The sequence below is a fragment of the Orbicella faveolata genome, unplaced genomic scaffold, assembly GCF_042242905.1.
Source record: "Orbicella faveolata isolate gen_17 unplaced genomic scaffold, um_ofav_v1 contig_25, whole genome shotgun sequence".
NCBI classification, from domain to species: Eukaryota; Metazoa; Cnidaria; class Anthozoa; order Scleractinia; family Merulinidae; genus Orbicella; species Orbicella faveolata.
The window spans coordinates 31,715,001-31,728,415 of record NW_028301553.1 but is presented as its reverse complement, the minus strand read 5'-3'; the positions used below and the strand labels follow the sequence as shown (position 1 = coordinate 31,728,415).

Genomic DNA, 13,415 nt, shown 5'->3' with positions numbered 1-13,415 from the left:
GACATTTTTGGCAACGTTTTGTTTAAAACATAAATGGATATACTTACAAGCCTTGCAAGCTCACCAAAGTAGAGAAAACATTTTCCGTTAAACTCGTAATATTATTTTCGGATAAGAATCTGCAAAAAACAAGGGTGGAAAACAACAAAAATACATGTTGCAGCAGCCATATTAATTGTTCAACGTCGAGATCACGGGAACCTTCTCTAGGAATTCGTCGCTTGCAAGTTCAACAGTAAGTGCATGTAGATAAATAAACCTTTTTAGCTTGGGCAGTTTGTTTTCCCATTACAGACTACGTGATATTCACTAGGCAAATTGTTTTTTTTTTTTATCCATCTAAAAATTTTTATTCGTGTACACGCGACCATTATCAGAGTATCGTCACATGGTCTGAAATGGGGCAATAAAACCGCGCGAACTAAAAGGCTCTCTAAGGGGATGGCACAAAAAGAGGCTTAGAAATCATGGAGGCAACGTTAATCAAAAACTGAAAGTAGTGACTATTGCCCAACCATTAAAGAACACCAAATGTACAATGTAGAGAACTGAGTGTCCATTACGTAGACTGGTTTAGATTACTACTCTACTCTGGTTGGTAATAAGTAAATCTGGCTAAATAATACATCTAAGCAAATGAACAAAGGATGCGAATTTGTAAAGTGTAATAACTTTAATCTATATCTAAAAGCGTCTTAAAAGGTAATCGTATGTTATTGAGTTGCAAACTTACAGTTCTTGCAGGCTGAATAAGTCTGAAAATAGTACTTCTGGTAGCACTTCTATTTCATTATCTCTGATATCACTAGACACAACAAAGAAAATTGTTTACTATAAGGGTATATGTAGTAGAAAGAAAAAATTGCTCTTTTTGCATCACTCCTAATACTGGTGGAAGAGGGTTGGGCAGGAAAAAGCTACCCTGGTAACCTGATAATTAGTCTAGTAGTCAAGGCAAAGTAAAGGCAAATTGGGTACATAGAAAACTAGGCGAAAAGCACCTTTTTTTTTCTCTACGTTGAAACTTTCTGAGGACCATCAACAAATAAAAACATTGGTACAGTACAAACCCAAAAAATTACCTTAGTTTTGTTTAAACTTTAGGTAAAAAATTAAGTTTCTGTATCTTCGATAATAGGCAGAAAAACATTAATAGCTAAGATTTAAATGCCACTTCATGTCAAAAATCACATTTCAACAGGCTCCTCAATAAAATGTTTTTCTTTTTTAAACTTTACTCGAGACGCCCATTTCTCCGCTGTTTTTGTCATTTCGCCCAAAGACCCCTAGACAGCAGCCTGTTGACAGACTTTGACAAAAGCAGCCTTGCTATCTGGCACTTACAGGTCTTTAAGTGCAGTCATGTGACGGAAGGCTTCTTTAGGCAAATATCTCATCTTCATCCCCTTCATAGTGCTAATTCAGTGAGACATACACAATATTGCTATATGAACATCAATGACACTTGGAATAGTTTAGGGATGCAGTGTGTATCAATTGGGTCTCTTAGGGTATTTCTCTCATGAGCAGAATGTTATTGGCGGCAAAAGACATTTTGACGGTACTACGCATGAGCAGACCATTATTTGTAGGCAGTTATTTGGAGGTCACGCGGTGGGCTTCGGACAAATGAAAAGTAGGAAACAATGCATCGAATGATAATTATTATCATAGGTAGTTAAATTATTATTGACTAATAAAATATAATTTAGATAATTTCATCCAATTAAAGTCGCCTGAAAATTAAGGCTTATTTAAGAGAGTGTTTCTTTGTTCAGAACTCGTTTGCCTCAGAGTTTGAACAAAATCTTCTTGAGGCTGACACTTTTTAATATGTTTTATCCGTCTCTTGATGCCCTGACATCCACAGAGTGTATTTACCAGTAATTATAAGAAATCTATAACTTTATCTGTCCTGAAAAAATTAAAAGAAAATTATAAGAAAAGTAGATGAGCCTTTTGAGAAAAAAATCCAAATGGGTCGTAAAATCACGGTTGGTGTACAATGTACTTACAGAGTTGTAGCCGTCGATGGAAGACACTTTAAGATATCAACTGATGAATCTGACCCATCACACCAAAATTCATTTTCAACTTGATTGTCCATTGTTTTACCATGGCTAGAACACAGATTTCCGCAATCTAAATGTAAATGAAGGAATTAATCACTATTACATTATTTATTTGATGAAGGGGAAAAGAGTTTCATAACAAAACCAGGGGTTATCATTGCAGCTACTACAGCAAACTACATCTTACCCACAATAGTAACTGATAGGTCTCTGGAGTCAGTACCAGCTTCATTACTTGCCACACACGAGTAGATTCCAGTTTCATTTAATGCAGTCATTACCAAGCCAGTCCCATTAGCCAAGGACGTGGAGTTCTTAAACATGGATATGTTGATAGGTGGGGATCCTTCCGCAAAACACCAAACTAAGTGACCTGGCGCTGCTCGCACAACTGAGTCTGCGATCAATATTTTCGGTTTATCTGCATATGCAACAGTAATGTGTAAAGAGAGCAAACTCAGGTTTATTAGACTATTTAAGACATTCTTGATGTAAAAAAATAACACTGCCTCATAATAATAGTAGCTTTTATTTCTTGATGTTTAGCTCGCACTTAAGGTTACCGTATACTTGGTGTCTCACGTCCAAGCGATGTACCGCGTCTGGTCTAGACATAAATACCTAAAGCCTATATCAAATTAAAGCTTATAGGGCTTGTTATCAAACTACACTAGGATTTTGAAATGAAATAAATGGTCGAATTTTTCACGACCTCTAAATGCGCGCATACGAATCACCTTTAGAAAGCTGCAAGTCGAAGCGAATTTTGTTTTTCGCAATATAATTTGTTCCTCAGTTTCCGGACGCAAAACGCACAAAAAAAGCCTGTGTGCGTTTCGAAATATTCAATTTCAATGAAAAGTTATAGCACATTTTTGAAATAGGATTAAACAAATGTGGAGTGATCGTACAAAAGTTTTTCTAGGAGAAAAAAATATTTGGAAATATAAAATTCGGAGACACATGTTTTGTTTTTTGTATGTTTAACTAGCTACCGTCCAAATTTGACCGCAAACAAATAAATTCCCTTTGACTTGAAACTTTTAAAAGATGATTCGGACATTAAGGGGCTGTGAAAAATTCGACAATTCATTTTATTTCAAAACTCTTTGCACAGTTTGATAGCCATTTCAATCTAATACGTTCATCTAATATGTCCACAACATTAATTTCACCTGCAGCTTTTTTTAAAAGACTCTATGTTGGGTTTGCTGCATAGTTCAATGTTACCTTTTTCCAAAGGATAGGACCTGATTATCTAATACTGTGTTTCCCATATTGTACGTAATTAAAAAGAGAATAAATAAATTGCAGTGGTTCCCTGTATAATGAAGGTTTCACTTGATGCTATTAGAAAGAAAAAAGGAAAACTCTCAAGCAACCCTCTTCATACTGATTTTAATTTACTTTAAATAGCTATCAAATTACCAAAAACTTACCTTTAGCTGTGTCAAACGTGTAAACACCCTTAAAGTTGCTAAGGGGAGACCGGTGTTGTTTTATTAGCGTCACCAACATAAAGCGGCCACTTGACTGTATGATGAAAGGTCGCCTTACTCCGGTAAAAACCCCTAATAAGGTGTTGTTTGTGTAGAGTCCATCATAGATGTGGATCCAATTCTGTCTAAACCATTTTGAATCAGATAACTGAAACGTCACAAATTTTAATCTGATGTTGTGGTACAGTGGTGCTGTGATGACCCAACTGGCATTCGTACAGTCCTCAGATAATTCGGAACTGATGAACTCGCCAGAGCTTTGTACGTCAAAGTCACATGTCATAGAAAAGACATCTATAAGAGTAGATGCCTCAATGTTAGATAATTATAAACAAGGGCACGCAAGATGAAGAACAGATTTTTGTAAAGAAAAAAGCCCTTAAAGGTAGTAGCATTCAGTGAACTCTTACAGTTTTGATCAGGTTATATAAATGCTCAACTCAAGTATGCAATAACGCTCATACATTATCCAGTGATAACGAACCAACAAAGATGCCTTGAAAGAAAAACACTAAGAACCATTTTATCTCACTGAGTGTGTAGATACCAAAACTGCATAACTGGCCAATCAACTGCAAAATATTTTGATTGCAAAGAGAAAGAAGGAAAGGTATATATACCATTCGGTTTCCACACTAATACTGCAAATAAAGCGGGAACTGTATAAAGCCAGCTTTGCATCCTTAATTCGGTGGAACAACTGCAGTGATAATAGTAATAATAATAACGATTTTAATAATAATGGTATGTCAGGAGCCATAATCGGGGACGGAGACCGTAAGCGCGCGCCATTTCTAGTATTGGGGCTGTCCCCATGATATGGGACAATAATTCTATTTTTAGAACAAATTGCGCCATCGCCTGAGGCATACGCGCGTACATGCTGCGAGGATTTTTGCGGATGTCGCGCGGGGGAAATGGCGTCCGAAATTCCCGAAATTTTTTATGTTTTTGGCCCACAACTCAACGCGTTTACGTCTGTTGGAATTTTGCTTAAGTATCTTCGTCGTAAACTGCTCCAGTTTGAGTGAAGTAAGACAGTGTCGAATTTAGGTATGTTCCGCTTTAAGCTTAGATATATATCGCTGACCAAGTTGTGTTCCGAGGGATGCTTCTTTTACATGAGCTGTTTATTACTCCACTTTAAATTTCACATATGTTGAAGATTAACAACTTTTCCGTTACACAGCAAAAAACTAGGTCGATATATTTAGATATAGCAGAGCTTCAGGACTTCATAGTTTCCTAGCTCCTCTTGCCACACGCTTGCGAGAATTTGCCAGTCTATCGCGACCGAAAAGTAAAACAAAATAATTGCTAGTTTGAGTTTCGCCTGAATTATAAGCAATGCTTGATGTTTCATCAAGGCCCAATAACTTTACGTCCGTAGATACTGCTCAGTTTTATTCGTGCAAAAATCCAGTAAATTATCTGTTGTCGATGAATGAGAGCGCCCGCCGATGGGTGTTTTGTACAGTCAGTAAACATGACAAATTGTACTTCCGCCGCACTTTCGTGTGAAAACGTACATCGAACTCAAACAATAACTCTATAGTTTTTAAATATGTTTAAGATAGATACATGTTTGAGAACATATTAAAAGCTAAGCTGAAAATATGCGAATAAAGCAGAAATAATCAGCAAAGTTACGATGACGCTTTCTTTAATCAACTTTGAATAACGATTTCGATTTTGTTGATCGAGTTTAAAATATCAAAACTCTTGTTTATTTTCATTTTCGTAGTGTAAAAGTTCACTATGCTTATGTTGAAGAAACACACATGATGTTAGTAGCCTTTTTTGCGTTCGTGAAATCTGTTGCAGCACCTCAGCAGAAAAGATAACGAAAGAAATCTTTGTCAAGATTTGTTGACAATTGAAAACACCGACTCGGACTTGAAAGTGCATGAGCTGCACTATGCAAATGAGCTAATTGTACGCGTCAGACTTTCCCTTCAAAAACTTTTGCAAACTCACCAAACAAGCAGAAACAATAAGAAACCATCAAAACAGGTTTTGGTTATGATTAACCATTGTCTGAGAAACTCACAAATTAACTCGATACCAAAGTAGAGAGTTTTCTTGCTATATTCTTAAGTCAGAACAAACTCAAAAACATACGCGTAAGCTTACAACTAGCGCGAGCAGATCTTATTATTCATTCCCAGCGCGAGATTGGTCTTGTTTTCGACCCTGAAAAACCCACCTTTTCCGTTGGCTCAGAGCATAAAACTACATATAAGCGCCCTGGTTCGTATTCCCTGCCTTATTCCCTGCTATCGCTGTGAAAGATACGCAAGAGAATCTCTCAACTCTCACCATTTGATCATGCAACGTGACAACATCCACGCGAGAACCCCCGACATGTGCGTGGATCCGCGCGGATATATGACGTCAGGATGGCGCAATTTGTTCTAAAAATAGAAAAATTGTCCCATATCATAGGTGCGCGCGGATCCCAAGACTTACGGTCTCCGTCCCCGATTATGGCTCCTGTTTCCATATAATGATTTCGTGCTTGTTACATTATAATCAGAATAATCAAAATTAGAAGGCATAAATTTACAATGGTTTCTAAAAACAGTAAAACAGAAAAGTAAAGGGGCTCAAGAAAGCTGTAATGAAACGTGAGCTGCGACACGAGCAGAACAAGAAATGTCTATTTGGGAAAAATGAACTACTGCCGTAACGAAAAGATTAAATAACGTTAGATTTAAATTGATTTCAATTGATCACTCGCCATATATTCCCTGTTTACAGTATAACATAATTCATATATTTGACAACAACTTTATATTTTGTTATTAGTAAAAGAGTTGGCATCAAATATCGCGACAGTTGAGATTTTTCTGCGGTAGTAAATTATCTGCTCTGACAAATTAAATTGAAGACCACTTGGCTGATTGAAGTATCACTGAATTCATATATTTGAAGTCAAAGTTATATGTAATTATTATTGATAATTATTAACAAAAGATAATTAGATTCGAGCTAGTTTTTCCTACAAATTGAAATGAGACCACCCCACAGTTTGCCTTATAACCATATTCATATATTTGACGGTAATTATATTTTAAAACACAGCGCATACGCCGGTTCTACCTAATTTCTATTGAGTAATCATGGTAAAAGTCTTTATTTTTCAAGGTGAAGCGTAAATCCATGACGTGTGTAGATTCATTTTGGCTGCAGAGTTTCGCTGCGAGTTTGTTTTGTTGAGATTTCGGCAATGTGAACAACATTCTGAAAGATCCAAACCTTATCGTACTAGCCTTTGACTATTACGAAGCTAAGATGCTTACTAAAACTGAAGCATACTGACTTTGTTTGTCTACATATCCATTGAGCATTTTGACTTTGTTCGCCTACATTTTCATTAATTCAAGAAAGCGAATTTATTATTTACAGTTTTAGAAATTAAAACAGATGGAGCGTTTTCGTTCAACTGTTGCTCAACTGATTGTGGCGTGTTTTTAACCATGCAATGTGGTTCTTTGTTTTCCTTCACCGTGCCTTATAAAAACTTTGTATTCATTCACAAAATAGTATGTTTTAGAGCCCAAGTAGCTATCGCTATGTTGTAAAATAATTAATTCATGTTCTCAGCTGTGCGATATCGATTTATGGATACAGAGCGCTCAAGAAACTAAATTTGTTCTCTTATGCTTCTCGTGCCCTCCAAAGTCCCTGCGTGTATCCATAACTCGATATACACACGCTAAGCACGACCCAATTCTTTAGTTTCAATTAAGATTATTCCCAAAAATTAATCTGAAGATTATCCATTCCCCGGATTATAAATTTTTTGGTAAATTTTTATTTTCAATCCATTGACTTGCAACGGTTGCCCAAAATGTTCAAAGCAAAGATGTCATTTTTGTTTTTTAATTATCAACGGGAAAAGACACTCATCAAGTTATTTTACTTCTGTTCCGTATACAAACCTCGTGCTTTCTAGAAGAATGTCAAACAGAAAAATCTGGTAATAGCATAGCGCGTCAAATAAAAATAAGCTTGTATACAAAAAAAAAAAAAAAAAAAAAAAAACAGTCCGCTACCAAATCTTCCTTTGATTTTTCAATGTTTAATTGACTTGGAATATTAAACCAAAATTGCCAATACCATCCGAGCACTGGGCAAAATGGAAGGTTAAAAGGGGCTAAGCGGCTAACAATATTCGATTTTAAGGAGAAGATAAGTTAAGTTAAGTCAGATAATAATAATACTACTACTACTAATAATAAAAACTGAATCAGTAAAGAAGTATAGTTTGTCACTCAACCTACCTAGTCTACAGAAGAGTTAGTTCCTAGTGAGTGGTCTCTGTGTATATGGAGAACAACCACACTGCAGAATTATTTTCATTTTGTTCAAGTAGAAGAATGAAATATAATTCTCAAACTCATTAATTATTCATGAGCTGATGACCCAATCAGCTCGCATCAATTGGGTCAGGTGCATGTATGTTGATACCCAATGAACATACCGATCAACACACGGTAGATTAGTTCAAAAACTGATCAAGACACTGATCAAGAAACTTGAATTTTAATCAGTCTTAATTATAATTCTAAATACAGCATTTTTCCCGCTTAAATCATTGCTTACAACAACAATACAGCAACATATTATTCCTTCTTAGACATCGTTACATTAATTGTACAGTTTTTGAATTTTCCTTTCTGGAAAACAACATCCGTTAAAGATTGATCCTGTTTCTCTGTGGTAAAACATGTAGTTGTACTAACAACACTTGGACCTAGGATCTTTGAAACTTTAGACACATTTTCTTCTGTAGGCTTTTCGTACTGCAACAATGCATTAGAACGATGCCCCGACTTTTCGCGAATCAATTTTTCTTCAACCCCAGAATTGAACAGGGAGGAAACACAAGTAACGCGCAAACTGTGAGCGGTTTTGCGTTTAAAGCCTGCCGCGTCGCACATGTCAGGCAAAATCTTGTTCAAGCTGTTGATGCCTACGGGCGCTTTATCGAATGCGAACCTAGTTTTTGATGGCTTAAAGTAAAATGCAGTAACTTCCTTTGCATGAGTCTCAACTAACCCTACATACAATCTGAATATCTCAACAAGGCACGGCTCGTGCTTTTCCTCAATAGAATGACAAACGTGCTTGACCACTCGCGGCACATACTTTAGATCACAAAGACCTCCATGATAAGTTTTAGAGGCATTTTCTTCAAACTTAATAAAATTTGGACCAATTTCAAAGTTGTTTACAACAATATTTCTGTGATCTCCCCCCCGCAACCCAAAAACTTTTCCGTTGTAGAAATAGATCGTGTTCAATAACGACTTAGCTGATGTAGTTCCCAGCAATTTCTTTTGCCAGAATACTGCTTCTTCTTGCTCGCTCACAAACTCCTTTTCCTCTTTCTTACACTTAATGTGAAGCCCTTCTCGAACGCCATTCTTCATCTCGGCATCTAAGCAACGTCGGAAAAGGACAAACCTTCAAAAAATAACACACAAAATTAAAGTCCTGAAACAGTGCATTTTAAATTACTAACCAATTCGGTCTAAAAGTTGTCAAGTACCTTTTGTCACTAGCGTCCAGAGGATTCAAAGCTTCTGATCCATTTTTCTCCTCCAAATAACGCTTGAGGGCACAAATGATACCATAAACAGACTTCGGAGGGTATCTTTCACCGGACTTTTTAGCTACCTCCATCACAAATTTTGACAACCAATAGTTCAGCGACACAGCGTCCATTCCAGCAATATCTACACTCACAGCGGTAACATTGTGTAAATCGTAGTCCTTGAAGAGACCGCCACAATCTAATACCGGAACTTTAACCTCTCTCAACCTCTGCCATTCGGCAAAAATGTTCACAGCCCACTTGTTTTTATACTTAGTTGAAACTGGAACAGCATCATTCACCAAAACATTTTCTTGAGAAGAGGTTTTTGGAACTCGAAAACGTTCTGATCTCCACTCGATCTCCATCACGCGGCATAATGTTAATTTATTAACAATTCAACCTTTAAAACTTGCCCACATGGCCGCATATAAAAGATTCATTTCATTTACCATATGAATAAAAAACAGACAATAGCCTATTGAGCACGCCTACTAATTACCTATTCTTCGAAAAAAATTCTCATGCTACTTTGAGAAGCCAGCTCAAAAATTCGTGCTTCGTTTTTCATCAGGGGTTCCAAACGCCTCGAAACAATAAAAGCACTCCGCCTTCGGCGTCGTGCTTTCATCTGTTTCTCGGTGTTTGGAACCCCTGATGAAAAACGAAGCACGAATTTTTGATCTATTACTCCTCAAACTCATTAATAATTCATCAAGGTTAAACAAAGGAAATCACCACCGTGACAGTGTTTGGATATCTGATCTTAATTAGCATAGATTTTTACGATTTTATTTCTCCGTTTTCTCCTTAGTTTTAGTTTCGATTGAGAAGATATGAAACACTGCAGACAGCGGCACTGAAGGCTCGTATTTTGTAACAAAAGGCAAAATGTCTTTGCTAGTTTTATTTTCTTGCTTAAGCACTAGAGACCTTTCCGCGAATTTAATTTCGGATAGCACTTTTTCTATCTATCTTTGCTTTTCTTTCACATAAGAGTGCACGTTAGACCTCAATCCGAAAATTCCACAATTAGAATTCCAGTGCATTGATCTGTCAAATGACATTTACTGTTTTTTTCGTTTCCTCCAAAGTAGAATTTAGAATTGCTATCATAATCTGGGTTATCTCGTAGTTTCTTATCGTTAATTGCGAAACTTCATAAACATCATGAGTTTCAATATTACCTACTTATTAACCGTGAGTGAGGTCTTTGCGGGAAAATCTCAAATCGAGACCGTAAAGACCGAACGTTCGAGGTTAATAATTAGGTTATTATATGGCTTTTTGCTTGGTTTTTGCAGGCCCGTAATCGGCCCGTGGGCATTACGGGAGAATAATGCCCTAGTATGAGCCAATCAGAGCGCGCGTTATATCGGCTACAAACACAAGTCATCTAATAAGTTTCAATGATTCTTTCACTTTGTTTATAACAACCATATCATTAAACATGTTTGAAGATTTAATAGTAGGTTTTGCAGTCTCTTTAAAGTTTGGTTCTTGCTAGTAACTAATTTTATAGAGCAACGTTTTATACAAATTTTCAATAGTTTTTGTTCAAATATTTATCATTACGAAAAAAACCTTTCTCAAATGGATTTTTTTGCATTAGTCTTAAAGATCAGTATTTCTTTTTAACCCAGCTGACTGTAAAAAAAAAAATATTTATTCCATGCTAATAGTGTATTTACACAGAAACAATACAAGAAAATTGCGGCATGAGTATGTAAATATTTTAGAGTTTTAGTCAGTGTCTCATTAGCATTCTTATAATCGATTGTATATATTTGGGCGCATGCAAAACTTTTACTTTTCAACTTGAAAATGACCGTCGAGCGGTCGAAACGTCGTTGCTTTTTAATGTTAACTTTTTTAGTTAAAATGCAAACGTAATGACCCCTTATAGGCTGATTGTTTAAAGTCATTTTCATTATTTTCATTTTAAAAATATTTTATTATTACTTTTTTGTGAATAGGGCCAAACCCCTAAGGCCCCCACCATCACTGTGGTAACAAGATATCAGGATACTATCTAGAGACTCTTTAAGAGCGTAAATCCGAAAATATCGAGAAACCGCCGACAGAAGCAAAATAACGAATTTTTTCTTATTTGACCAAAAGAACCCATTTGGCCAACTATTTTCGGAAATGACACCAAAAGGTTCGATTTCCTTTTCCTTTCTTCGAAATTTGCAAAACTTGAAAATTCGGTCACAGGGCCTTCAGCGGGGGCCATGAGGCTTGAAATTTGGCACGTGTTCAACATGCTCGTATGGACGTACCAAACGTTGTCTTAACATGTCCTTTACACAGTTTGTGGGCCATCTCTTAAACTTTACTCGGGGCTAAATTTTGTTTTAAAATGTTGTTTTTTACAAAATAGTTAACCCTCGGAAGCTGAACCATTTACGGACCTAAAATGATAAGGCTAATATTAGCAAACTTTGAACTTGTCAAATGTTACCTGTTATATTTCAGTCAAGTAAATAAATATAACCAAATAAAAGCAGGTTTTTTATTCTACTTGCCTGGAAAAAATTGTAGGTGGCACGCAAAAACTGTTTCGTTGAGAGAATGTTCCGTGAGGTCATTTTGACGCATATCTGACTTAATTATTCAATTATTAATTATTGCCTGATTATTGCGCAATTGCTATTGTTCCGACTATTTTTTCATTTTATACATTTCCACTAAATCTTCTAAGGTAAAGAATTTCAAACAAGTTTTTACCACTCAGCTTATCAATTCACCAATCTGTTTGTTTTTACAATAGCACCAGTGCTTTATCAAGAGTCACGCAAACTATTTCACACGGTAGCGAACTTGACTATGGCTTCGATGGATCCTTTTTGACATGGATCTTATGCAATATAGCTAATACTTTTGTTATAACGAGTACAGATAGCCACTCAAGCAATGGAAATACAAAATTCGTGAAACATGGAAGGGATATCTTTAAAACATAGACAACAACTATAATTAAATTAAACAAGGAACGTCGCGGTTAACTTTGCAGTATCACTACCACTAGTAAACACTTGCCTGCTTTGCTGTACTATTTTCATATGCGAAATTTCCATTCACGATAAAGTTTGAGATATGGGATATTCAAGAATCGGTGTATATTAGTAAGACGTTATTCATGTTTCTTACTTTATGATTAAGTATTTCACTCGAGCTTCGGAATAAACTGAGTAGACATTATTAAATTAAACTGAAATCGTTGAAAACGTAAATTAACAGATTCATTCCTAGCTTTGGAATTCTCAGTAGGCTGGTCCCTTTGGATCTTCATCGCATTGCTACTTTTTACCTTGATGAAGATACGATTTTCAGGCCAGTGAACATACTTGTTCCTCAATCACGCCCCTAAATTGTGTTGCGTGACAATGTGATCAGCAATTGATTTGCCTGAGATGCCATTGCCTCTCTTAAAATATTAAGAGGCGTATTCTATTAGACGCCAATTTTTTATGTTCTTTCAATCCTTCCTTTAACCTGTAGTCCGCCGCTTTCCGCTATATTTGTTTTTTGTGAGGACACGGCGTCGCTACTGAGAAAATGGTGTGCTGTGTTACAGGGCACTCTTGTTACGCGTGACCTCAAAAATCTGCCAGGAGAAAGGACGAAGGAAATAAGATAGGTGTGATGCTTTAGTGCCTCTCAATTCCACAATTTTCTTTTATTAGTCTCCTGTCGTTGAGTATACGTGCGTGTCTATTGTCACGTAACAACCCTGAAATGGCAAAACTGTTTGAGGGTTCACAATACAGGTTGACCTTTTTGCATTAGCTTTGTAGAATGTAGAACTTTACTTAGCAAGCTAAACCGTCTTCAAATGAGAATCGTCGTTTATGTAGGTTTTAGATCTACAATAGGCTCATCAATTTCAGTAGAAAAGTAGCAGTACGCAAAGGAAGTGTTACACACACTAAAAGCAAATCAGGGTTGAACGCATCAAGTTTAAAACTGAGTACGCCACTCAAAGTAGTAAATATTTATCGAGTTAAAGTTTGGTTGTCGGTTAATCGTTACTGACTGCCAATAAAGAGACCTAAGTAAACATCTACACGAATGCTTACATTCCAGTACAGGTCTATGCGATCTTAAAGTAATTCTGTATCGCCGACAATTTAATAAGGGAAAACTGGAAACGACATAAGTACATCCTTAGTTCGTAAAGTGTGATCGTCCGGGTGAGTGTAGTTCTGAAAAGAACTGTTGTTGGTGACTGACGTTTCG

General features: G+C 36.4%; 2 protein-coding genes and 1 pseudogene across 2 annotated transcripts in view; all 3 read right to left on the bottom strand.

Moving 5' to 3' along the window:
- The window catches only part of LOC110057926 (uncharacterized), a 20,702-nt gene continuing 7,287 nt past the window's right edge, over positions 1-13,415 (bottom strand). Inside the window, exons 2-8 of the mRNA XM_089293854.1 lie at positions 4,192-4,271; positions 3,512-3,865; positions 2,260-2,493; positions 2,016-2,142; positions 1,345-1,416; positions 734-805; positions 1-119 (exon numbers count right to left, since the gene is read on the bottom strand). Of these exons, the coding sequence (XP_089149980.1) occupies positions 44-119; positions 734-805; positions 1,345-1,416; positions 2,016-2,142; positions 2,260-2,493; positions 3,512-3,865; positions 4,192-4,252 (996 nt within the window). The 5' untranslated portion in view covers positions 4,253-4,271 and the 3' untranslated portion in view covers positions 1-43. The remainder of the gene's footprint in view (positions 120-733; positions 806-1,344; positions 1,417-2,015; positions 2,143-2,259; positions 2,494-3,511; positions 3,866-4,191; positions 4,272-13,415) is intronic.
- On the bottom strand, positions 8,101-9,289 carry LOC149109911 (uncharacterized). Its single transcript, XM_089294760.1, has 2 exons — positions 9,129-9,289; positions 8,101-9,043 (listed from the first exon to the last, which is right to left on the bottom strand). Exons 1-2 carry the CDS (start codon positions 9,260-9,262, stop codon positions 8,200-8,202), a joined length of 978 nt encoding a protein of 325 aa, XP_089150886.1. The 5' UTR covers positions 9,263-9,289; the 3' UTR covers positions 8,101-8,199.
- LOC149109910 (uncharacterized) overlaps positions 12,697-13,415 on the bottom strand; it is a 3,797-nt pseudogene continuing 3,078 nt past the window's right edge.

Coding starts and splice junctions, on each gene's coding strand:
- LOC149109911 (XM_089294760.1), bottom strand. CDS start 9,262: ATGGAGGTAGCTAAAAAGTCCGGTGAAAGATACCCTCCGAAGTCTGTT. Junction 9,044..9,128: donor CTGGACGCTAGTGACAAAAG/GTACTTGACAAC, acceptor TATTTTTTGAAG/GTTTGTCCTTTTCCGACGTT.